This window comes from Hydra vulgaris, chromosome 12 (assembly GCF_038396675.1).
Source record: "Hydra vulgaris chromosome 12, alternate assembly HydraT2T_AEP".
Lineage (NCBI taxonomy): Eukaryota > Metazoa > Cnidaria > Hydrozoa > Anthoathecata > Hydridae > Hydra > Hydra vulgaris.
In genome coordinates, this window is record NC_088931.1 from 34866970 (window position 1) to 34891241 (window position 24272).

Consider the following 24272-nt stretch of genomic DNA (forward strand, 5'->3'; position numbering starts at 1 on the left):
AATGTTTTACAAAATTCTCGAGTGATTTCATTAGTCCACACTTCTTTAACTTTTTGAAGATGTCCTTCAGATTTTGGCTGATGTGCTGCAACTTTCTGCTTCATTATATTCCAGCAGTTCTCGATAACATCGGGTGATCGGGTGAACTTAATTCAATTTTATCATCAGTAAACCACTTCTTAACTGTTTTAGCTGTATGACAAGGTGCTGAATCTTGCTGGAAAATGCTGGTTTTAGTAATTTCCATGTGCAGTTTCACTTTATCTTTCAATACACTTAGATACTTTTGTGCATTGACTTTTTCACCTTTTTAAAGATGTGCGACCCGCATCGGTCTTGCGCTGTGATTGCTCCCCATACCATGACTAAAGGAGGATGTTTTACTGTTTTTATGGTATACTTTGGATTCAGGCATTCTCCCACAGGTCTTCTAACATAATTATAGCCCGTGCTTCTAATCTGTTGAAACGTACTTTCGTCTGTAAACATTACGCGTTCCCACCATTTCGGTGTCTTGTCTTTTAAACTCTTACAAAATTTAATCCTAGCTTGAAATTGAGATGGAGTTAATAAAGGTTTTTTAGCTGGTCTTCTTGCAACTAGACCAAAGTCATAGCACAACCTTCTTCTAATTGTTCTCGAACTAATAGTAAGTCCTCTTTCAATAGCAAGTTGTGATAACCTTGCAGATGTTGTGTGGGGCTCACTATTAACAACATTCTTTAAAAAATGGTCTTCTCGTGATGTACTCACACATTTTCTACCATAATTTTTGCGATTTGAATAGTCTTCAACACACGTAAAGCATTTTGCACGGCACATCTTGATATTTTTAATTGTTTTGCTATACTACTTTGAGAATAGCCCTCCGAAAATAGTGCATTTATTTTACCTTTAACAAAGTTATTAATATCATGCTTTTTACCCATTATATCACAACTATGGCAACCTGACGGTGTAAAATAAATCAAAATATCTTCAAAAATCAAAATATAATAAAAAAATTATTTGTATCCAAGGTAATAATGCCATAAATAAACAATAAGTTAAAAAAGTTTAAAAAACGTAACCTGCCTTAATTTTTTGGCCACTACTGTATATACTAATATAATGGTTTTAAATTTTTCTAATTAAATAAACTTAAAAAAGTTGCAAACTAATTGAAAAATAATTTATCCTCTGCAGATTTATTTATTTCTATTTCTAATTAATCAATAAAAATTTTTTTTTAATTTTGTAGTAAATTTAGAAATAAAATAGCTTTTGTTGCGGAGATATTAAGAAATGTTTTTACCCAGTTGCAATAAAATTTGAAAAAATGGTAATTTTAGATCAGTAAAAAAATAAATTACCAGTTAATTGATTAAATGATCAGCAAGTTAATTTTTTTTATTTAAAAATGTAAATATTAAAAAAAAAGAAAAAAATTTTATAGAAGACCAGAAAAACTTAAAAAACACAACAATAAAAATTCAGTCCAGATTAAAACTTTAAGTCGACACAATCCCTGAGTATGTACAATGTAAATCATTTTTTACCTATTTAAGTCAAAAAGCCTTGACTTAAAATTACCCACAAGACAATATACATGCATAGAATCTATTTTTTGCTGCTACTATAGTTAGCATTATTTGTTTATAGACATTTAAAAAAAGTTGTTTTGTTTTAAAAAATTTTATTTTTAAATATAACAATTTTTCCTTGTTGTTAGTATATCTCAAGGTTCAATTAATGTGATTATTTAGTGTAACATTCTCTTTTGGCAGTAGTATGAACAAATAAAGTGTTTTAGTTGATAAAATTATTTTGGTTATTAGATATTTATTGGTTTGAAAAGAAGTCATGATGACAAAATAAAATGTTTTCTTAAAAAGAGATTGGGTACAATAATGTTTTGGTTAAGTTTAAAAAACTAGTTCCAAAATAGCTTTTTTATTTATATGAAATCTATACAGTTTATGTAGTGAAATTTGGGTTTAAAAGTTAAAATTGTTAAGTGATAAGATACATTGATGGGTATAAAGCAATTAGCATATATCAAATGTTTTTATCTAACTTTCACAAACTATCTTGTTATTAAGTTGCCTAACTTAAGAAAAAATGCTGTTCAACTGACTTATAACCATCTAAACTAGAGACATCAATAATCATATGTTCAGTAGGGCTCTATTGGTAAACTTACCTAACCGATATTGAAATGTATTAAAATATTATTTTTCAGAATTTAGAATCTGCAAATTTTTAATATTCTAAAAATATCGTAACACTGGTATTTCTGAATATCTAAATGTTTTTAGTTTGTAATTAAAAACTTTAAATTTGAATTACTAAAAACTTTAAAAAAAGCTTTATGCTATTTTGCTTTATAACCATCGACATGTTGAAACTGTAAAGGACAAACACAAGCAAGTTGCTTAAGCGGAAAAGGAAAACTCCATGTGCTGTACACTATTATTACATGAACTTCAATTTTTTAAATTGCATATGTTTTATATTTGGTTGGCATTTTTAGTTATACACCATTGATGGAAGCATCTCGAGAAGGTTATCTTCCTATGGTGGCATTACTTCGAGAACATGGTAGTTTTTAGTTTTACATTAGTTTGTAAATATCATTAGCCATATTCAAGAATTTCACAAGTGCATTTTTTTCAAAATTTTTGAATATCTTTGTTAAATGATATAAATTATTAATTATAATGGAAACCAGTTATCAGGTTAATAAAAATTTACTTTAGTTTTCAAATTGCTAACAATGTAGACAATTTCAGACAAAGAAGATGAAACTTATGAACATGAAATTTATTTTTGTCGTAATAATTATCCTTTATCTATAGAAACTGTCTGTATGTATGATAAGGTTTATGCAGTAATAACATCAGGGGCTATTCTTGACCATTTTCGACCGTATTTGGGCGCTGCCCAAATTAAAATCTGAGGACCTTTTTTTAACGTTTTTTATGGCAAATATTGTAATTTACGCAAAAAAACGCCATTTTTTTAAATTTATTTCTCTGGGACAGGAGGTACCACCGCCCAAGTTTTTTTCCTATAATAGCCCGTGTGTGTGTGTGTATATATATATATATATATATATATATATATATATATATATATATATATATATATATATATATATATATATATATATATATATATATATATATATATCAGACCTTGTGAGGAATAAAAAGTGGTGCCTAATGAAATTTTTGATGTCATAAAATTCTTTTTATTTGCTTTTCTTATTTATTGTCACTAATTTTTTTAACTTCGGCAGTTTACTAAATTACTGTAAAACCAGTTTAATTGAATATTTAACTCAAAACAATTCAGAAATGTTATTATGTAATAATGTTATCAAATGTTTATTTTGCTTTCGGTTTTTCAGGTTTTGCCTATGACTAAATAAAAGTATGCTAATATTTAATTTTGTTTTGTTTTTTGAATAAAAGTTTACAGTTTTGCAAATAACAATTATTTTTTATTTAAAAAAAAAAATGATGCAGGTTTTCACTTGTGTTATTAAAACAACTTCAACTTATGCTTCGTGCACATGAGGTTTACAAGGAATTTCATTTCTAATAAAATAAAATATATATCATCAGGTGTTTTATCTCTATTAAATGTAGGCTTTCTCTTTCCACGCCTTTTTTTTTCAGAATTAATTTTGAATGTTATTTATTTAGGAGCTAATATTAATGCACAAACAGAAGAAACGCAAGAAACAGCATTAACATTAGCATGTTGTGGAGGGTTTCAAGACGTTGTTTTATATCTTCTGGAGTGTGGTGCTAATATAGAGTTAGGTGCATCAACACCATTGATGGAAGCTGCCACTGAAGGTCATGTTGAACTTGTAAAGCTTCTTCTAGAGCACGGTATATACAAATACATAAATTTTATATCAAGTTAAAGCTATGAGTTTTAAACAAGTTTTTCATAAATATTTTATTCAATAAGTGAATAGAAAAATTGTGTATAGCTTCTCTTTCTTACTCTTTATATGCACACATCAACTTAATTGTTAAAAGGTTAACCCATAAACTGTTGTTATAATTTTCTTAAAAAACAAAACTGCAGCAAAATTTGTGTATATATTTCAAAATAAAATATTTAAAAATATAAATATTTGAAATATTTCAAAATGTATATAAATTTCAAAATGTATTTAAGTTTCAAAATGTATATAAATTTCAAAATGTATATAAATTTCAAAATGTATACATTTTAAAAACTTAATTAAAAGACTGTCTGAACCAAAACCCAAATTAAATGTATATATACTCACTGCACACTGATCCATACAAAATGAGTTAATGTGTGAACCTCTAAATAGTTGCACATAAAAAAATGAATTAAGTATATTAAAATAAAGTTGTTATTTGTTTTTTTATAAAATAAAAATGTTTTATATATTTCTGCAATTAAATCAATAGTTTTGGCACTTATATGATTACAAAAATGTGTAACAGAATTAATCTTTTAAGCATTTCAACCAAAATGAAAGTAACATCAAACTGTAGTTTTATGTTTTAATTTTGATATTAGTAGATATATTGATAAAGCTTAAATGGACTACAAGTCTTTTGTAATTATAAAAAAGTTTAATAAGTGAATTATATACTATGAGTTTATTCTGTAATTAGGCATTTTTGCTTTAACAAGACAAGCAATTGTATCTTTTATGTTATTTAAGAATATACATAATTGTTTTTATATATGTATAATGTCACATATCTTTATTAATAGATTTTAGTAGTATTTTACCTTGGAACAAAATACCTTGTAAATACCTTAAAACAAGTTACTTTAGAACAAGTTACCTTAAAACAAGTTACCTTCAAACAAGTTACTTTAGAACAAGTTACCTTAAAACAAGTTACTTTAGAACAAGTTACCTTAAAACAAGTTACTTTAGAACAAGTTACCTTAAAATAAGTTACTTTAGAACAAGTTACCTTAAAACAAGTTACTTTAGAACAAGTTACCTTAAAACACTTTTCTTATTTATTATATAACATTTTTAGAATTATTATATTAGTATAAAATTTTTGAGTTTGAAAGTATAGGTTTTTTCTTCTTCAAAAACTATTGCATTCTTGGAGATTTGAAAATGATTATGCTTTTACTTTACATGGTTTCATTTAAACAGTTATGTTTTTAGTGCTTATGGAATAATTAAGATGATTACTTCACACTCCAAGTACGCCAGCTAAAAAAGGTTTTCTTTGAGGGTACTTTAATGTAAAACACTAGTTAAAACTAAAAATGTTTTCTTCCACATGTGTAGATTTGTTTTATGAAGACTTTTATGTAACTAAAAAACTTTGGGATTTGAAAAAGAAGAATTTCTTTATTTGAAGCCAAAGTTTAAAGCTATTTTAGTCAATACAAAACTCAAAACTGGAATGTTAATTGAACCATAAACACAGGTTTGCTGTCTGATCCAGACTTTATTCTGCAATGGCGTATCAAGCTTTTAGAAATGTGCTTTATGTCCTTATTTAAGTGCAATAAATTATAAACATAATGAACATTAGTGTTAAGAGATTGGTTTAATGAAAAATCAGTATAAAACCTTATAGCCCAAGTTTAATGGGAGTTTATTGCTGGTTCTTTCTAAAAAAAATTGAAATACTTAATAAAGATAAAAGCAAAAGTGTACATTTTATACACATACATAATAAATGCACACATTTTATGCACGCAAAAAAAAAATTGTGTATAAAATGTGTGCATTTTATTAAATTGTATTGCCTATGTGACATAAACTACATTAAAATTAAAGTGAAGCATGGCTTTTAATTATTTCTGTATTTTAAATTGGTAAATACATTAAAATATATTTACACCTTAGCTCTGAGTCTGATGATGCTTTTTGCATATAACTTAATCCTGCGACGCAAGCTTAAAAAATTATTTTCCTAAAATTTCAAATAAGTCTTATGTATGTGATTAAGTATAAAATGCACCTATAATAACCAAGTTTTTATTTTGAAAGTTTAATTTGAGTGCTTGTAAATAGTTAAAAAATTAGTTTTAAATTTATTTTTTCAATGAAGGTAGCAAAGTGAATGCGACAACTGCAACTGGAGATGCTGCATTAACATATGCAGCTGAGAATGGTCACACTGACGTTGTTGAAGTACTGATTCATTATGGTGCAAATATAGAACATGAGTCTGAAGGGGGTAGAACTCCACTTATGAAAGCTGCTCGTGCAGGGCACTTGTGTACTGTAGGATATCTCATAAGTCAAGGTTTTACTTTATTTTTATACTTTAAGTTTGTGATTATTACAATGAGTGTATGTAATTTTTTTATATTGCATACATGCATGCACATTTATTGAAACTTTTTGAAACAGATTTGTATAAATTCTGTAAAAAATTTAATTGCCTTTGAGGGTTTTAAAAGAGATGGCAAAGTTATTTTTTGTTTTAATATTTAAAATTTATTATACTTAAAGGTGCTGATGTAAATCGCAAAACAACAGGAAATGAGCATTCAGTACTTTCTTTGGCTTGTGCCGGTGGTCATGCTGCTGTAGTAGAACTGTTATTAACAAGAGGATCAAATGCAAGCATGAAACTTAAGGTTTTTCTAAAAAATTGTTTACTTTGTTTTTGTTGTGTATTTTTGTGAGAAATTTCGAGACTAATGCATTAAAAAAATTTTTTTAAGGATAATTCAAGTATGCTGATTGAGGCTGCAAAAGGAGGTCACACTAATGTAGCTTGTTTACTTATTGATGCAGTTCATCACCAAAATTATATTCCAAATGATCTTGCTAATCATGCTGGTTATCCCTCTCCTGTATCTTCTTCTGGTCAAGCAAGTAATTCTTCTTATCATATTTGTTCAGACCACCTACATCACCTACACCAACATGAGTGCCCCTTTCAATGCTCTCATTTGCAAATGCCTTTAACCTCTCAACATCCATTATCGCCAGACTGCTTTAATCATAACTGCACTTTTGTTCCGCCTGTTATTCAACCTAGTTCCCTTCCGAGTCACAACTATCAAACTTTGCATAGCCCAATATATGATAGTGAACCATTTACTGCAGATATTGATGTAAATACATCACCTTCTGATATTTATTTACCTAATATACCGATTTCTCTGTCCAACTCTCTTTCTCTGGCAAATCTTACTCCTGCTGACCTGCATTCATTAGCACAAGCTCTTTCTTTTTCTTCAATGTCTGTAATTCAGCAAGAACAACAATTTTCTAATAACACAACAGTTACAGAAAACATTGGTGGTATTTCAGCAAATATAACATTTCCAGTTATAGAGCCTCACATAAATAGTTTCACTACACAATCAGAAGTTTGTACACCTTCACCATCAGATACGACAACAGCTGTAGTAACAAGTGCTGGTCGTATGATTGCTTCAACAGGTGTTCAAACAGAAGACACGATATCAATGATTCAGAAGCTTACAAACAGTGTTCATCAGCTGAATGCATTACAAAGTTTTGCTGCTGCTCATAATTTAGAACTAGTTAATCTTGGAGAAATTACACTTCCTCCTGCTCCATTTCCTTTAGAAGAAGAAGATATAGACTCTGGAGTTGTAGCAAATAGCTCACGACATGTTTCGCTAAGTTCAATGTCAACTGTGACTAGAGAAGGTTTATTGTTTATTAAACTTTATTAGTTGTTCATTTGAAGAAAAAAAAATTATAACATGTATTTACTTGTATTTATGTTTTTTTTAAATAAGTTGTGTGTTTTTACAGAACCCATTGGGGAGTGTAGTCCACCTTCAATATGCCAAAGTGCAATTGCTCCAACTTTGCAGTCTGTTATCACGCCATTAATTCCAACAGTCGACATAAATCAAGCAACAGAAAGTAATCACGACACAGCACTAACAATTGCTTGTGCTGGCGGGCATGACGAACTTGTCCAACTCTTGCTAGCCAGAGGAGCAAGTATCGAACACCGTGATAAAAAAGGCAATTTGATATACTATTATTTATCTTCAGCTCTATGATAGATTTAATAAAGTGCCATATAGTCTTATACATTTCATTTTTACAGGTTGCACACCCTTGATATTAGCAGCTACTGCTGGTCATGTAAGTACTTGTCATATACTTCTTGAACATTGTGCAGAAATTGAAGCTCAGTCTGATCGCACTAAAGATACAGCTTTATCACTTGCATGTTCAAGTGGTAGACAAGAGGTTGTTGAACTTTTATTGATGTCGAACGCCAATTATGAACATCGTAATGTTTCTGATTATACTCCACTGAGTTTAGCAGCATCAGGAGGATATGTTGGCATTATTAAACTTCTATTAAATCATGGCGCTGAAATTAATTCAAGGTTTTTACATTATAAATAACTATTATAAAATATTACATATTTATTTTTACTATTTTATTAACTATATTATTCTGTTTAATTAGTAAATAGTTATTTTAAATGCTTAAATTTAAATATTTAAACAATTTTTAATTTATATTTAAATTATTATTTATTATATTAATTTAATTTTTATTATAATTTTAAAAGATTAAAAAAAGAAACTAAAATATGACATTTATATTTTTTACTTGACTTGAACTTAATTTTATAAACATAATTGCAGTATAATTATTTTTAATTAAATAATTTTATTGATTTAATTTTAAGAACACTAATTTTGATCTGTAGAGTAATGTAATGCAATATAATATTTTTTGACTTTTATGTGCATTGTTGCTAAATCCTTGTCACTTTATATATTGATATGCCTTTGCCCTATTTCTATTTAAATTGTATAAGTTTTTTATATTTATTTTAAGTAGGATAACTTAGTGTGTATAAAATGAATGAAAATTTATACAGAAATATTCAAGTTTTAGGTTTTTTGTGTGCAGCAAAAAAAGACAGAAAAAGTCTATTTCACACTTGTGTGCTATCTAATTATTATAAGCAGATGTATTATTAGCAATCCACCTCATATATTTTCAGTACCATTCGTTAGGTTTTCACATAACTTTTTTATGCACTAAATTTAGTACATATTATTGAGTTTTGTTTTCAGTTAATAATTTTTTGTTCCATTAACTAAAGAGTATTGTAATTTCTGCAAATTAAAGACACACACACTTCTGTTTAAAGTTCCCTGACACACGGACAATCAAAATAGAATTTGATAGAAGGCATTATAAGTGTTCTAGTGTTTACTTATTAGTAAAATTGAATTATTTTTTTTTAATAATTTAGTAGAATTGAATTTTTCCTGGAATTTATTTAAAGAAAAAATAAAGCTATTTTTCATATTGAAATTTTTGGTAATTCAATAAGAAAAATTAATCTCTAATAAATATCTTTCTGGAATTAAAAGTAGACATAATTTGCCACCCGTAGATTAGTTGTCAAAGACTTGTCTTGCATTTGGAGTAACCCTGTCAGTAGAATTAATTTATGTATTTCGTTAAAATATTGCTTTTTGGCATTTTGCAATGTCTTTCAAGACTGGGTGTTTCCATTATAAACCTTGTTTCTGAGATGTTTCAAGTTATTCTTTCTTTTTTTTTTGCTGTGTACATAAATACCAGGTGACTACATACATTCATAAAATTTTTATGTAAATGTATGTTACAGTTACAAAAATTATAAAACCAAAAACAAATCTTGATTGTGAGAAAAGATGGATTATCAATGCTATTTACACATCAGCTTTTTTTTACACAAAACTAAAAATCTACTGTGCACAGCGCAATCAAGCAATATATAGAAACTGCTTCCAATTGCAACAAACCTTAAAATGGAAGATCTCACATAACCTTGAAAACCTGAAATAAGTTATTTTGCTTAAACTAGGTTTATAAAAATATATTTTTATAATTCCTAGTTATTATATACTGTTTTAATAACAGCAATATATACTTATTGTTATATATTTTTATATATTATGTATATGTTATATAATATATACTATATATTGTAATAATATATAACTATGTGTTATATATTATATAATATATAGTTATATATATTGCTGTTATTATGCTTAAACTAGGAATTATAAAAGTATAATTTTCATTTCATTGAACATTTTTAAATTTTCAAATTGAAAATGATTTTTTTTAATAGTTATTATATATATTTTTGTTTTATGAATATGATGATTGTTTTATTTTCATATTGTACTAATAATTAAATATGAAATTAAAATAACAAAATAAATTTGTAAAAATTATGCGAATAATATTTTTTTATAAAAGTACACAATTCAAATTTGAATGAAACTTTATATCTTTATCAATTAGAACAGGAAGTAAACTTGGAATATCTCCTCTAATGCTTGCTGCGATGAATGGCCACGTTGCTGCTGTTAAGCTTTTACTCGATCGAGGTTCTGATGTTAATGCCCAGGTAAAATATGCTAGCTTAAAATTTTGTGTTGCATTACACTGTGTATTTCAAATATTTTAATATAAAGTGTTATCTGTATTTTTATATTTCAATATTTGTCAATTCATTTAGATTGAAACAAATCGAAACACAGCTCTCACTCTAGCATGTTTTCAAGGTAGAACAGAAGTTGTTGGTCTACTTCTAGACAGAAAAGCTAATGTTGAACACAGAGCAAAGGTGTCTGTTTTAATTAGATTTTTTTTTTTAATCTCAAAATGAATTTATGCTAATTTTTCAAATTTAATAACATCAATAATACTATGATACACAGTTAGAGTTGTTTAACATAAAAGGTTGTTATACAATTGCAGCTTTTTTTATTTTTATTTTATAGACTGGTCTAACACCATTAATGGAGGCTGCTTCTGGTGGGTATGTTGATGTTGGGAGAGTTCTAATTGATCGAGGAGCTGATGTCAATGCACAACCTGTTCCATCCTCAAGAGATACAGCATTAACAATTGCAGCTGATAAAGGTCACTACAAGTTTGTTGAACTGCTCATCATTGTTGGTGCTGCTGTAGACGTTCGAAACAAGAAGGGGTGTACTCCATTATGGCTAGCAGCTAATGGTGTTTATTTATTAAATTTTTAAAATTTAATTTATAAATTAAAATTAAAAAAAAATTAAAGTACAAAATACAAAATTTTCAAAGTGTTTATGTCTATAACATATTAGTATTTAATTTTTAGGTGGCCATATTGATGTAGTCACTTTGCTAGCTCGAGATTATGCAGATGTGAATGCAACAGATAATCGTGGTGTTTCATGCTTAATGGCTGCCTTTCGTAAAGGTCATGTAAAAGTTGTTAAGTGGTTAGTGAAGCATGTATCACAATTTCCAGCCGAATCAGACTGTAAACGCTACATCCAAACTGTATCTGATAAGGTAGTTTTTTTAATTTTTTTGTTGTTTTAAGTTAGCTTTTTGCAAGTCTCAATATAACATAAATTATCTATATCAAGTCTTCTGAGGAAAGCCGTGCAATCGGGCGTCTTATCTGACCGCATATAATATTTTGTTTTGATAACTTGACTTTGGCACTTAGCAAGTTTTTTGACAATTTGTGTGATTTTAAAAATGTGCTAAAAAAAAACTAAACTGAAAAGAAAATTATAAAAATAAACAAACCATAAACTGAAAAAAGAAACAAAATCTTAACAAATAAAAAATAAAAGCATAAATTTCATATATGTCTTCATAGAATTTAGAAAAGATCAAAGTTTTAAAGTTATTTTATCCATACTTAATTACTTTGAAACTTAATTATTTTAAAATTTGAAACTTTGATATTTTCTAATGTCTATATAACTATGCGAATGCATCTTTTATTTGTTTTATTATTTGTTAGGATTTTGTTTCTTTTTTCTGTTTATGGTTTTTTCATTTTAATTTTCTCTTCTGTTTAGTTTGGTTTTTTCAGTGCATTTTTGAAACACAAAAATTATCAAAACATGTAAAGTGCTGTGGCCAAGTTGACAAAACAAAATATTATTATATGCATGGTCAGATAAAGGTCTTTCCTCAGAAAGCAGTCTATATAAAACATCTATTATCTAAATTAAAACTAAGTTGACTTTTTGTATCCATCTCTTTTTTTTTAATAATATTATTGCTCTGATGTATGAATGGTTTTTGATAAAGTTTTGCATGCTGGTCTTCTCCGTAAGCTTGCTTCATATGGTGTATCTTGGAATTTTTTTTTTTGAATCATTCCATTTTAAGTATTTTTTTAAGTAAGTTGTTTTTGATGGACAACTTCATTTCCAGTAACTTCTCGGGTACTACAACACAGTGGGACAGAGTGTGCCAAATAATCAATGTTGGCATTACATGCTGAAAATTTGTCATAATGGTGAAGACATGTTCATTAGAGGAAATATCTAGTTGAAAAAACATTAATATTAATTTAAGCGTTATTTTATGCGGTTATTTACACGTTAACTTGACATGTGTTCCAAAACACTATTTTGCATTTTTTGTTTACCAACTTTCTTACGCTACTATTGTTTTAAATTAACTTTATTGACTTTCATTTTAAAATAAATTATTTTAATTAACAATGTTTTTTTTGCTCAGACTTTTAAAAACAATTTAAGGTAAGTGTAATCATTAGTTTTTATGCATCAAAAACAGACAGTTTTCGATACTTTTTTTGCTACTAACCTTTGCTATTAGGTATTAAATAAACCATCCTCCAATATCCTCCAAACATTTGTATATATGTAAATAGCCATGTATCATAAATATTTTGCTACTTTTTGCAATAAAAAAAGTTATAGCAAAACATTTGTCTTCGGTTAATGGTCAGTTGATGAGAAATACTGAACATGTAAGAAAGATGTTTCGTACACAAAGAATGCCTACAAAATCTTTCATTACTGTTATATTATAACATAATGTTCTGTAAATATAAATCTAAAAAAGGTATTTTATGACAAATACATGCATTAAAAAAGTAATATTTTTGATGTTTACACTGATAAAAGTTGTCTTGTCCATTAAAAATATTTCGTACTTTTACCAAAATTTGATTTTTTTAATATTTTTTTTAATATTATATAATTACATGTTTATTACTTTATTTATGCATTTTATATATAAATATAGCTATTCTAATAAAAAAGAAACTACGAAAATAATTTTGGCACAAAAAACTTGATTTTGTCCCACTGTGCACAAGGTTCCATTCTTTTGAACACTTAAAACATGTTATCATAACTCAAATAAAACTCTGTTGTTTACTGCTAATAATTATGGCAATGTTGTTGATATTATTGACTCAAAAAAACTATTTTGATGTTATTGATGAAAAGTAAACTCTTACTGAGTTCTCTCCTTTACATCTTCTAAGTTTATCATCCAGTACTGACCTCTCATCTTCTAAGGTTGCCTTTTTTTTTTTTTTGTGCTTGTCATTTTGTTACTCTTGATTTCATACTTTACCTCTAAATCTCTTATTTTGTATAAAATACTTTTATCATCCATGGGTTGGCTCTTTTCATTCAATTTATAGTTTTTCAAGTCTTCTGTCAACTCTTGCACTTTAACTCTAATTGATTTCTGTTAACTCATAAACTGATTAGTGGTTAATTGTAGTCATGTTAGAAGAGAATTTCTTAAGATAAAATAAAAACAAAAGGAAGGCATAGATTTTTTTAAATTAAAAATAAAGAAAAAGTATTTTTATTTATAAAATTATGTTTTTAATAAGGGGATCCTTGAAATACATTCTGTCCATAAGGGTAGAATTTATAGTTTCTTTTTATCTTGTTGTTTTAACGTTGATTTAATAGCTGGAACTCCAGGCTAATATGGAAGAACTTATAATGCGCTTGTTTTCATTGCTTTTGTTAATGCAACTGTGGCTTTGTGAACACGACCAAGAGTCATAATGTTTTGCCTGGAGTACTTTTCCAGGGAAGCCATAACTTTGAAGTTTAAAAAGTTCAAATTTATAAAGGAAAATTCAGAAGTAAATTTTTGGTCATATTGCCGGCTTTGCAAAAGTATTTAAGATTCTAAGACTAGAATCTATAATAGGTTATTTAAATATATTAGAATTAAATATCCTAAGATTAAAAAAGTAATAATTTTGAATGGTATTGTTTCTATAATAAAATTTGTTTTGTTTTTTTCAAACACTTTCATGCTTTCTTGGTGAAAAGATTCTTTGTAGGTAATTCTCTTTAAATTAAATTTGCCAGGAAACATACAATATTTGTAATTAAATGACTAATATGTATTTTCAGGATTTGCAAATAAAACTTCAAGAGTGCTATGAAATTATCAATGCTGCAAAAAAGCGTCAAGAAGCAGAAGCAAACAAAAATGCATCGATTTTATTAGAAGAGTTGGATCATGAGAAAAAAAAAGAAGAACGAAGAAAGATTGCTGCGCAAAAGAAAAGAGATAAAAAGAAAATGAAAAAAAAGAAAAAGTGTGGAAGTAAAGAAACTAATGATGATAACGATGAAGACGAGCAAGATGAAGATCCAGATGCTACATATGATCATATTAACTTTCCATTTTGCACGGGAAATGAGAGAACACCTATAATCATTAATGGTTTGTTTAAATGGTTTGTTTATGTTAAATAAAATTATAGATGTATTTTTTGTGTGTGATTTATTTGTATAATTATTTTGTATAGACGATCGCCCTGATTTATCCACCGCTGAAATTAAACTGAAATCACAAAAGCAGTTAAAATGTAAAAAAAAAGAAAAAAAGAATCGTTTAAAGAGGAATGAAAGTACTGACAAAGATGAAGAATTTGATCAATTGCAAACCTTTGATCTTGATGCTCTAACGAATCTTGCAATTACAACTGCAGCTCAAATGGTTTCTTCTATTAAGTATGTTTTCAAGTAACATCACTTTTTTAAAATTTAAATACAACTGCAGTGATGAAGTTAGATTTTTGTTTTTTGTTACAAAATTGGTCTGAATCTTATTTTTAAAAAAATTCTGAGTATAAAGTATAAATTTTCATAAATTCTATTAATTTCACTTGATAACCTAAACAGAGTTTTAAATCATTCAAATGTAACAGAACTCTTAATAAAACATTTCTTTGCTGAGCCAAAACTTACCTAATTTTGAAACTTGCATATATAACCCTAAACTAACTTTATATGAATTACACTTATATATAATATGTTTGTGAACATTTAAAGTAATGAGGTTTTAAAACAACTTAGTTTTATGACAGCAGATAAAATTTACTTCTGCTGTTTGTTTATATTATATTTATATAAATCTTTTTTGCTCTGAATTTAAATCCTCTGGCTTCTAACCTTTTTAATCAAACTGTTATTAAATGATTGTATAAAAAAAATATAGTCTATTATAGTATAATTACTAAAATATAGTCTATTATATACAAAATCTATAACATAATAAAGTTTCCGTAGTATAACTTAAAAAATTTCTTGTTAATGTTATAGACCTCTTGAGACAGTAAGTGCAGCAACTGCTGCTCAAGTAACAATAGCTGTAGCCACATCTATTATCACAAGAAGTACAACAAAAACATCAAAGTTAAAATTACCTCTTGGTGAAGAGGTTGCTGCAACAATGGCTGCTGCTGCGGCACAATGCGCAATAGTTACATCTAACTCTGTTATTCTTAATGCTGTGAGCCCTAAAAAGACACGAAGAGCTGAGGATGGATGGAAGGAAGTTACACGAAGGTATTTTCTTGATTTTTTTTTATTTATACATCATATATTATTGTGCAATTTTTAGTGTTCCTTGCACGTTAATCTTACTTTATATGTAATATGGTATTTATCCTACTCAAATCAAAATTGAGTAATACATACATGAAAAACTGATAGATTCACTAAAGAAGATTTTTGGATTAGATGTGATATTAAAGTAATGTGAATGACCAGGACCTGAAAGGTTCATTTGAAAACAAAATTTATATAAAAATAAATAAATTTCTTAGTTAAAAAATAAACTTTTGATGAAACTAATTTTAACTTTAATGAAACCAAATTTATATATATATAAAAATTTGGTTTCATTAAAGTTAAAATCAAATTTATATGTATATATATATATATATATATATATATATATATATATATATATATATATATATATATATATATATATATATATATATATATATATATATATATATACATATAAATATATATTCTCAATGAACAAATAATTTTACAATGTACTTTTAAAAAATAAAATCTATTCTTTAAATTCTGACAGGAGCTATTTACATGTTTAAATTCATAAAATATATAAATATAAAATTAGCTCTTACATATTTTAGAGTTAAACATACATATTAGTAAATACTTAAAAAAAAGGAGTTAAAAATACAAAAATACGTTTTGTTGGTTAGATTTAACAAGTATTGTTTCAGATTTTTTTTAAAATCCTTTAATTTTGGTTATAGATTTTATGTCATTATTCAGGATCAGGTTCCACAAACGCGGGCCCCAACAAGTAATTGAGTCTTAGTCCGATTTTTTAAGTGTTGTTGACAGAATGTAAAAATTGTCAATGGAATGTCTTGTTAAGTATCTGTGATTAATTAAAGAGTAATGTGGCTGAAAATATGATAAAAACATGTTATTTTAAAGTTTAAACATAAAAAATAAATTTTGATAAATATTTAGTTCATATGCATTTAAAACATTAATTTCTTTTAGAAAAGACTTGGCATATGCATATTTTTCTGCATTAAAAGTTAACCGAGTTACTTGTTTTTGTTTGCTATAGATTTTTTTTAATGAAGACAACTGATTACTTACCCACGCTATATCACAATAACTAATATAGCTGTGAATAAATAAAAGATATAAGGATATAAAAATTTTAGTACGAACAGGAATTGTAGGATTGTAAATATGAACAGGGAATTATAGTATTGTAAATAAATCTTAAATTTATAGTTTAAATTTATTTGTGTACAATTGCACCATTCACATCCTCTTAAACCTTCAACATCTTAGCTAGTACATCCGAAACTGATTTATAGCCTAGCTAACAGGTTATGAGTTTTGCTAGCCCACTAACCATATTCACTGGAGATAACAGTTCTTTGTTCTATTCAAACTCTTCATTTAGCAATTATTCAAAATGAGCTATCCACCCTGTTTTTACTTCAACTTCATTTAAAAAAAATTTTTGTTTAGTTTTTAATTCAGTTTTCTCCATCAACATCTCTATATTTCATAACAGTTTAGCTAACAACCCTGTACACTGTATTTCTTTTTTCCTCAAAATCTTGCCAAATACTTTTGCTCATCTGATTAAGCTTTGTATATATCTTGATTTGCAATAAAAAATAGACAAATTTAATCCCTATTTTATTATATTTTTTAGTGCTCCACAGTCACGTTCTAAGAAAATTCTTATTCCAGCTTCTTTAATTTCACGAGTAATTGGTCGAGGAGGTTGCAATGTTAATGCTATTCGAGAACATACTGGAGCACTTATCGATATTGATACAAATAGGAAAAAAGCAAATGGAGATTGTATGGTAACAATCAAGTATGTTTTTAATCTTTTATAATTTCTTTAATAATCTGTAATTACATTATTTAAATTTATTGCAATCACAGCCAGTCGGCATTTAACAATGCCAACCTAACTGCTGAGCTAAAAGTGTCTGAGGTTGGCAATTTTTTGCCAACCTTTTTTTTATGTTGTTATGGTAAAATCTTTGTATTAAAAGTTTTGTGCAGACCAAACAATATAAGGATGGCAATTCATTGCCAACCTTATTTTTTTTTAATTCCTAGTGCAATCACAATATTTTATATTTTACATTATAGGTGTTTCCATTTTTAAGCTTGAATTTAGTTTATTAAATAAAATATATTTATAGAGGCACGCAACAATCTACTCGCCAAGCTTCAAATCTTATCCAATCACTAATAGATAATCCTGATGACGATGTTGCAGAAATTTTACCTTCAACATCTACTTGTAAAACACCTTCAATATTTGAAAATAATGTTTTGCCTTCGAATTCTACAGTTTCTAAATCTCTGAGTAATCAAAAAACTGTATCAAAACATTCTAATCAAAAACATATATCAGTATCATCTTCTCCTCAAAATTCAATTTATCAACAAAATCAAACAATACCAGTTAATAAAAGTAATACTGAACGATCTGACTTACCTCCAAAGGATTTTTCCTTTCATAATGGGAAATCAGGATCAACTCTTACTGGTTGGGAAAGAGATGAACCGCCACGATTTCGAAAAGCTGAAAACAGTGTCATTTCTCAACCAATCACAGCGTCAACCTTTACCACATCAACAAAAACTAATATTTTAAAATCTTCTACTTCATTATCAACAAATGTTGTAAGTTCAGCATCAATTATTTCAGATCTTTCAAATGCAAAACTACCAAAACCAATTGGTAGTAATCGTCCGTCTAGTACAACTGTTAAACAACCTCAGTCGATTTCGTCTACAAATACACTTGAATCTGTGACTGCTACTCTTCATTCAACTTTAGATAATTTATTATCACAAGTTGCTACTCAACGCAGTCCAATGATTTGGAATGAGTATCAAGATCGTGCTAAACTTGTTTCCAGCACAACTGCTGTGGCAACATTGGTAACATCTCCCAATAGCATAACATCTAGCTTTTCACGAGATCAATTTCGTTCTAATTCTATTTCTCAGAATTCTTCACAAGACTCAATGTGTCATTCCAGAACACCTTCTATATCTCCAATTTCTAATAAATCGATCTCTCCACCTCCGCTCCCTCCAGATGAGAAACCACATTTAAATCCAATTGGTAGCGAACGAGGAAATAAAAAGTGCATCTCTAACCCATTACTTGGTTTTAATGAATTGCCTACGCTACTTCAAGGTAAGCATGAATATTGCTAAAAAATATATGCAGATTTATTCCTGCAGATTTAGGTTAGGGGCTGAGTTTAATTTATACACTTTTTCAGGCAAAGAAGGAAAAGAATGACCCTGAAAAAAAAAGTTAAAAATAAGTATCTCCTGTAGATACTGTCTGCCTAATCCCCCAGCTGATGTATGTACTGAAGTCCTTGCAGAGTGTTATTTCAGTATGACATCATTAAGTATATATGTATGTATTCACACACACACAAACACTAGAGAGCGTCAGGGGGACAGAAACTGTGCCCATCCCCATATAACTTTTTCCATCTAATATTTAAAAAAAGGAAAAATAAAAGCTATAATAAAATCATTTTTTGTGGTAACTTTTTTATATGTAGTTATTAACTGTCTATTTTTTTAACTTGTCAGTTAATATATATACACATTAGATGTTGTATGCCTTACAACAAAACAACTAATACATAAAATTTATATACATTAGTGTTTAAGCATTATTTTTGTCTTTTTCTTTAATACTATTTGTTTTTTGTTTTTTTTAAGGTGTAGAAAACAATCAAAGGTTATGGCAATTCGAATATCCATCTGTAAAACCATCATGGACTACAACGCAATCAACACCGGGGTGGGTTCGTGAAAATACAAACAAACCTCAGATGAATGGAATTTTACTTGAAGAAAATAATCAGGAAAACAGCTCTCAAACACTTCAAAGTCTTCTAGAGAGTTTGTCACTTTCTAATCACCTAAATTTATTCCAAGTATATAAATTTTTAGTTTTCCTGAAATTTATTCCAAGTAAGGTCTTTATTTTGTTACACTTGTTATAATTTGTTGCTGATTTATTTTTAATGCTTTTTAACTTCAGAAAAATGAAATCGACCTTGATGCATTATTACTAATGTCAGAACAAGATTATGCTGATATTGGTCTACCAAAGGTATGTTTAACTGGGTCTAGTTATGAGAAAATAATATATTTATAAATTAGAATGAATAATATACTATTGCTTATTAAATATAAAAATAAAATATAAAAAACAAAAAAATACACAGTTATATTAAAATTATATTATATAAATGCAAAATAAACTAAAATGTGCAACTTTAAGCTAAAAAAAAGTATATAATAATGTTCAGTTAGTTAATCGGCAGTTGACCTTTAATAGATAGTAATGACTTTATTAATTGGCGTTAACAGTTTATGCTGTAAAATTACTTAAACAGTTAACAAGACAAAATAAGCAGATTTTGCTGATATTCTATATATCAGAACCTTTCCTAATGTATGAAGTTATATCTTAAAGTTTACTATTTTAAGCAATGCAGAAAAGCCACAAAAAATTAACGAACATAATTTCTCTAACGATATATCCGCAAATTTATAAAATTTAAAACTTGTGGAACTAGTTAAATTAACTTTAGTAAATAGATAACAACAATATAAACAACAATAGATTAAATCGGTTGTATCAGTACGCTTAAAGGCATGCTCAATGGTATCTAGCTAGTTACAGTGTTGAATACTAACTAACAATACAAGACAAATTAAAGTTAGTTATAGTTATGTCGGTTACCATCTTTTTTGTTGTTTATTTATTGTATTTGTAAAAATCTTTTACTGTCTTGTTCATTCAAAATATTAATAGAAACAGCAGCTTTGTATTACTAATTTTAACTTTTACGCTTTGTCTCAAAGTCTATAGTAATGTATTTTTTAAAAAAATTATTTATATTATTAAAATAATAAAAGATGTTTTTATTATAGGAACCCCGAATGAAACTTCTTAACAGTTTAAATCGGATATACTCCAATAGTTCTCAACCTAATCAAGTGCGACCTGGATCTAATGGTGTCCATCCTGTGCAACATCATGTGATCACGTCAATACATCCAGAGCCAATGTGGAAACCTTCTCCGTTACCTATAAATGGTTTGGTCCATCCAATGCTTCGTCCTGAGTTTAGACAACCAGTTGGTATGCAAAATAGTTTGCAGTTTCACGGCCCTCAAATCATGGTAAGAGATTTTGGCCAAAGTTTTAAACTAGGGTTGTTATTTTTTAAAAACTTTTAAATTTTTATCAATACAATGTTTCAACACACAAAACGCTTTAATTTTTTTTTTCTGTTTCGTTTTATCGTTTAATTAAGAATATTTTCTTATAAAATGTTTTATGAGCGTTGCCTAATAAAATCATAATTTTTTCTTGTTTAGTTATTCTTTAATATTCTTTTATTTAAAATTTTTTAAATTGCTATATAAAAATAATATTCTTAAAGTAGTATTTTTCGTGCTTTTTTTAAATTAGTTTACTTTTTCATGGTGCTTTAAAAGGAAATATGTATACAATTAATTACAAGATTTTTTAAATATTTGTACCTATAGCTGTACTGAAAAGAACCATTAACTTTTTAGCAGTGGTTGGTAAGTAACACCTGATAAATATAGTGATAGCGTTAGAAAAGTTACTTTGATGATTTTGAAACAGTAATTTTGCTAAATTATGAAAATTTTGTTATAATGGCAAATACTATAGAAATATTTATGAAAAGGAGGGGGGGGGGATCAACAGAGAAAAGAAATATTTTCTTTATTTTTAAATTTGTATTTATTATATATTCACAAAGATTTATATGTATATATAAATCTTTGTGTGTATATATTGTATATGTATATATATAATAACGCACGTATATATTTAAATATACTATGAATATTTTAGAAACCATGGCAACCTTGGAGTAATCAAATCGATCAATGAGTTAAAGGTATTAAAGTATTTAAAATTTTAAAAATCCTAAAACTATCAATTTGAATCTTGAAATTTAACAATAAATCCAAACAAACTTTAAATTTTAGATATGCTTGCATTTCGATAAACACGTTGCCGATTTTTTTTGTCTCGATGATTCATATAAATTTTACGTTGATCCGTGATGAGGCTTTATTTAGATTTTTATGCTTTAAATTCATGTTAATTGTTCATTTTTACGTTTTGTTAATTTCTTCGCTTAACTTAAACTTGATTTTTTTTTTTTGTATATTTCCTCTCGCTATTTTCATGTTTTTGGAAGACCTGAAAGTTTGTAATATAATTTTGATCAAAGCCTATGCTACACGATAACATTTTGATGTTAAATTATGTCTTGATATTAAATGTTGCTACTTATAAATAAAAATAACAATAAACATCACAGACTTTTTGTTTTTTATACATATATATTTAAATTTTTATTTTGTGTTTCTTAAAGTTTAGTAGTTAAGAAAGAATCCCCTTAGTTCCGGATAAATCTATCTAATGATCCTACTCAATACACAGTGATCTTCCGTTCGTCAATTTTTCGAGTCGTCTGTGTTTTATCATTCGATCTTGGATAATTCCATGTAAAAGTGGGACAGTCATTACAGTCACCACGTAGATTTTCTTTAAATTTTAATCAATGGTACCTATTAATGAAACATGAAAAAATACAAAATTGAGCTCCCAAATCCAAACGGTTCAAAAGTTATGATGTTTTGAAATTCAGCCTAAAACATTCCTTTTTTTACGAAGTCCGCCATTATAGATTTTGTAGTTGTACTTTTAATTGAATAATTTAAGATCTAGTGGAAGAATGTGGCTAAAACCTGATACCAGACCATTTTTGAGAGTGCTAAATTCATAAATATAGATAAAATGGTGAAATATAAGTTTTTTGATAGTTATTTTTTTATTTTAAAATGGCCCGTCAAGTTTTTTGTTCTGTTACCATGGGTTGTGGTTTCATTAATTCCCGGAATTGTCCAAGTCTCATGGATTCGAATTTTTTTCCAAATGAATTAGGTGATCCTAGGCTATCTTTATATAAAAGATGGTCTTGGTTTCTTAAAGCATAATAACGATATTTCATTTTGAAATTTAGACAAAAGTTTCTTTATTTGGCCCCTATTCTCTATTATAGATTTTATAGCGATTCTTTTTGTGTGAATAATTTAAGTTCTCGTAGAGAAATATGACTGAAAATTGGTACCTGACCATTTTTAAAGGTGTTGAATACAAAGATGGAGAGAAATTAACCCAATTCCTAATACTTTAGAATAGTTTTTAAAATGTCAGCAGTCCTTTTTTTTTTCTTGTAACCATAATTTGCATTTCACTTATTTCTGGAGTTGCCTTACTCTCATTGTGAAATAAGATGTTTTGTAAAAGTTTAGGTCTGTGAAAGAAAATAAAAAACTATATTCCTTTGCATAACTTGCATATTTATGATCAATATTTTCAAAAGTATACATGGAAATATAATTTACTATACAACACATTGAAATAATAATTTCTTTTTTTATTATTCTAATAATTAGGTATTATTTTAAAATATTGGTTGTATGCTAATATTTTAGGTTACATGCTCCAATGTTGGGTTAAAAAATAAGAATCTAAAATGCAAACTTTTTTGAAAAATATTAAAAACCTGCTTTATTGAGAAAGGCTCAAAAATAAAAATGAAAAGGAATAACCAAGTATTACTAAAATTGAAGTTTATGTCATTTAAATAGTAAAAGTAAAATATTAATCAACTTTCACTGAAAAGATAAAACTTGTTCAAATAGAGTTTCATATTCTTTTGAGATTTTGTACTGACGCCCAGAAGATGTTGAAGGTGTTTTAACAAGAGAAATGACATTCATTCTTGGCACCCAGCAATTATCATCCCGCTTTGGCCAGTAGTACGATCGACTTGGATAATGTGGATGCATAAACTTTCCCATAAAATCATCATTCTCTTTATCAACTTCAGAAACCATACCAAGCCAGTAAAAATCTGCAAAATAGGTATTATGACATGATAACATTGTCAATTTTGATTTTTTTTTTTTTTTTTTCGAGGAAGTAAAATACTAAAGCAAAATCCTCATCATCGGATACCCTTTTCATTTTTATAATTGAATGAGAAGATGGTATAAATTGATGAAACTTCTTGTCCCAGGAATAGTGGTTGCTATTAAAAGTCTATCAGTAAGTTTTGTTTCTTACTAGCTCCATTTCTTCAGCAGTGACGTACACAAACGTAATCCCACTGATTGACTTTTGACAGTATTCAAATATTGTTTGAGAAGACAGTTATATGACCTGTGGCGGGACTCTGCAAGCTAGCTGTTGCAACAAGCCTTTTAATAGTGCCACCAATTCCATCGCATAGAGATTTGCCATGGTTTGTTGAAAAGATATTCCCGATGCAACGAACAGAAAAATCTTGAGCGTGGTGACATAAATTGTAAAAATGTTTGCAGTTTTTATACTACCCTGCACAGCCATCAGAAAAATAATTAATTTTTGTAATTGTAGGACAAAGATGAGTTTTTATATGATTAATGGTTTTATGCATAACTTCATTGATAAATCCAACATCATGATTCAAATCATCTGAAATTAAACAAAAAGAAGATATTTCCAATTTCACTTTCTTGTAGCAGATGACAACTG

General features: G+C 27.6%; 1 protein-coding gene across 2 annotated transcripts in view; it reads left to right on the plus strand.

Moving 5' to 3' along the window:
- LOC100215246 (ankyrin repeat domain-containing protein 17) overlaps positions 1 to 22007 on the plus strand; it is a 48155-nt gene extending 26148 nt beyond the window's left edge. Inside the window, exons 9-29 of one of the 2 annotated variants that reach the window (XM_065813047.1) lie at positions 2513 to 2580; positions 3690 to 3881; positions 6066 to 6263; positions 6473 to 6600; positions 6688 to 7648; positions 7757 to 7975; positions 8061 to 8349; positions 10284 to 10389; positions 10501 to 10608; positions 10766 to 11003; positions 11125 to 11321; positions 14186 to 14501; positions 14587 to 14791; positions 15383 to 15628; positions 17292 to 17459; positions 17797 to 18806; positions 19352 to 19569; positions 19677 to 19748; positions 20576 to 20827; positions 21534 to 21579; positions 21671 to 22007. In XM_065813047.1, the coding sequence (XP_065669119.1) occupies positions 2513 to 2580; positions 3690 to 3881; positions 6066 to 6263; positions 6473 to 6600; positions 6688 to 7648; positions 7757 to 7975; positions 8061 to 8349; positions 10284 to 10389; positions 10501 to 10608; positions 10766 to 11003; positions 11125 to 11321; positions 14186 to 14501; positions 14587 to 14791; positions 15383 to 15628; positions 17292 to 17459; positions 17797 to 18806; positions 19352 to 19569; positions 19677 to 19748; positions 20576 to 20827; positions 21534 to 21572 (5230 nt within the window). In that variant the 3' untranslated portion in view covers positions 21573 to 21579; positions 21671 to 22007. Of the gene's footprint in view, positions 1 to 2512; positions 2581 to 3689; positions 3882 to 6065; positions 6264 to 6472; positions 6601 to 6687; positions 7649 to 7756; positions 7976 to 8060; positions 8350 to 10283; positions 10390 to 10500; positions 10609 to 10765; positions 11004 to 11124; positions 11322 to 14185; positions 14502 to 14586; positions 14792 to 15382; positions 15629 to 17291; positions 17460 to 17796; positions 18807 to 19351; positions 19607 to 19676; positions 19749 to 20575; positions 20828 to 21533; positions 21580 to 21670 lie in introns of those variants that run through there. The other variant, XR_010642394.1, reaches the window with a different exon arrangement.
- Positions 22008 to 24272: the final 2265 nt, after the last annotated feature.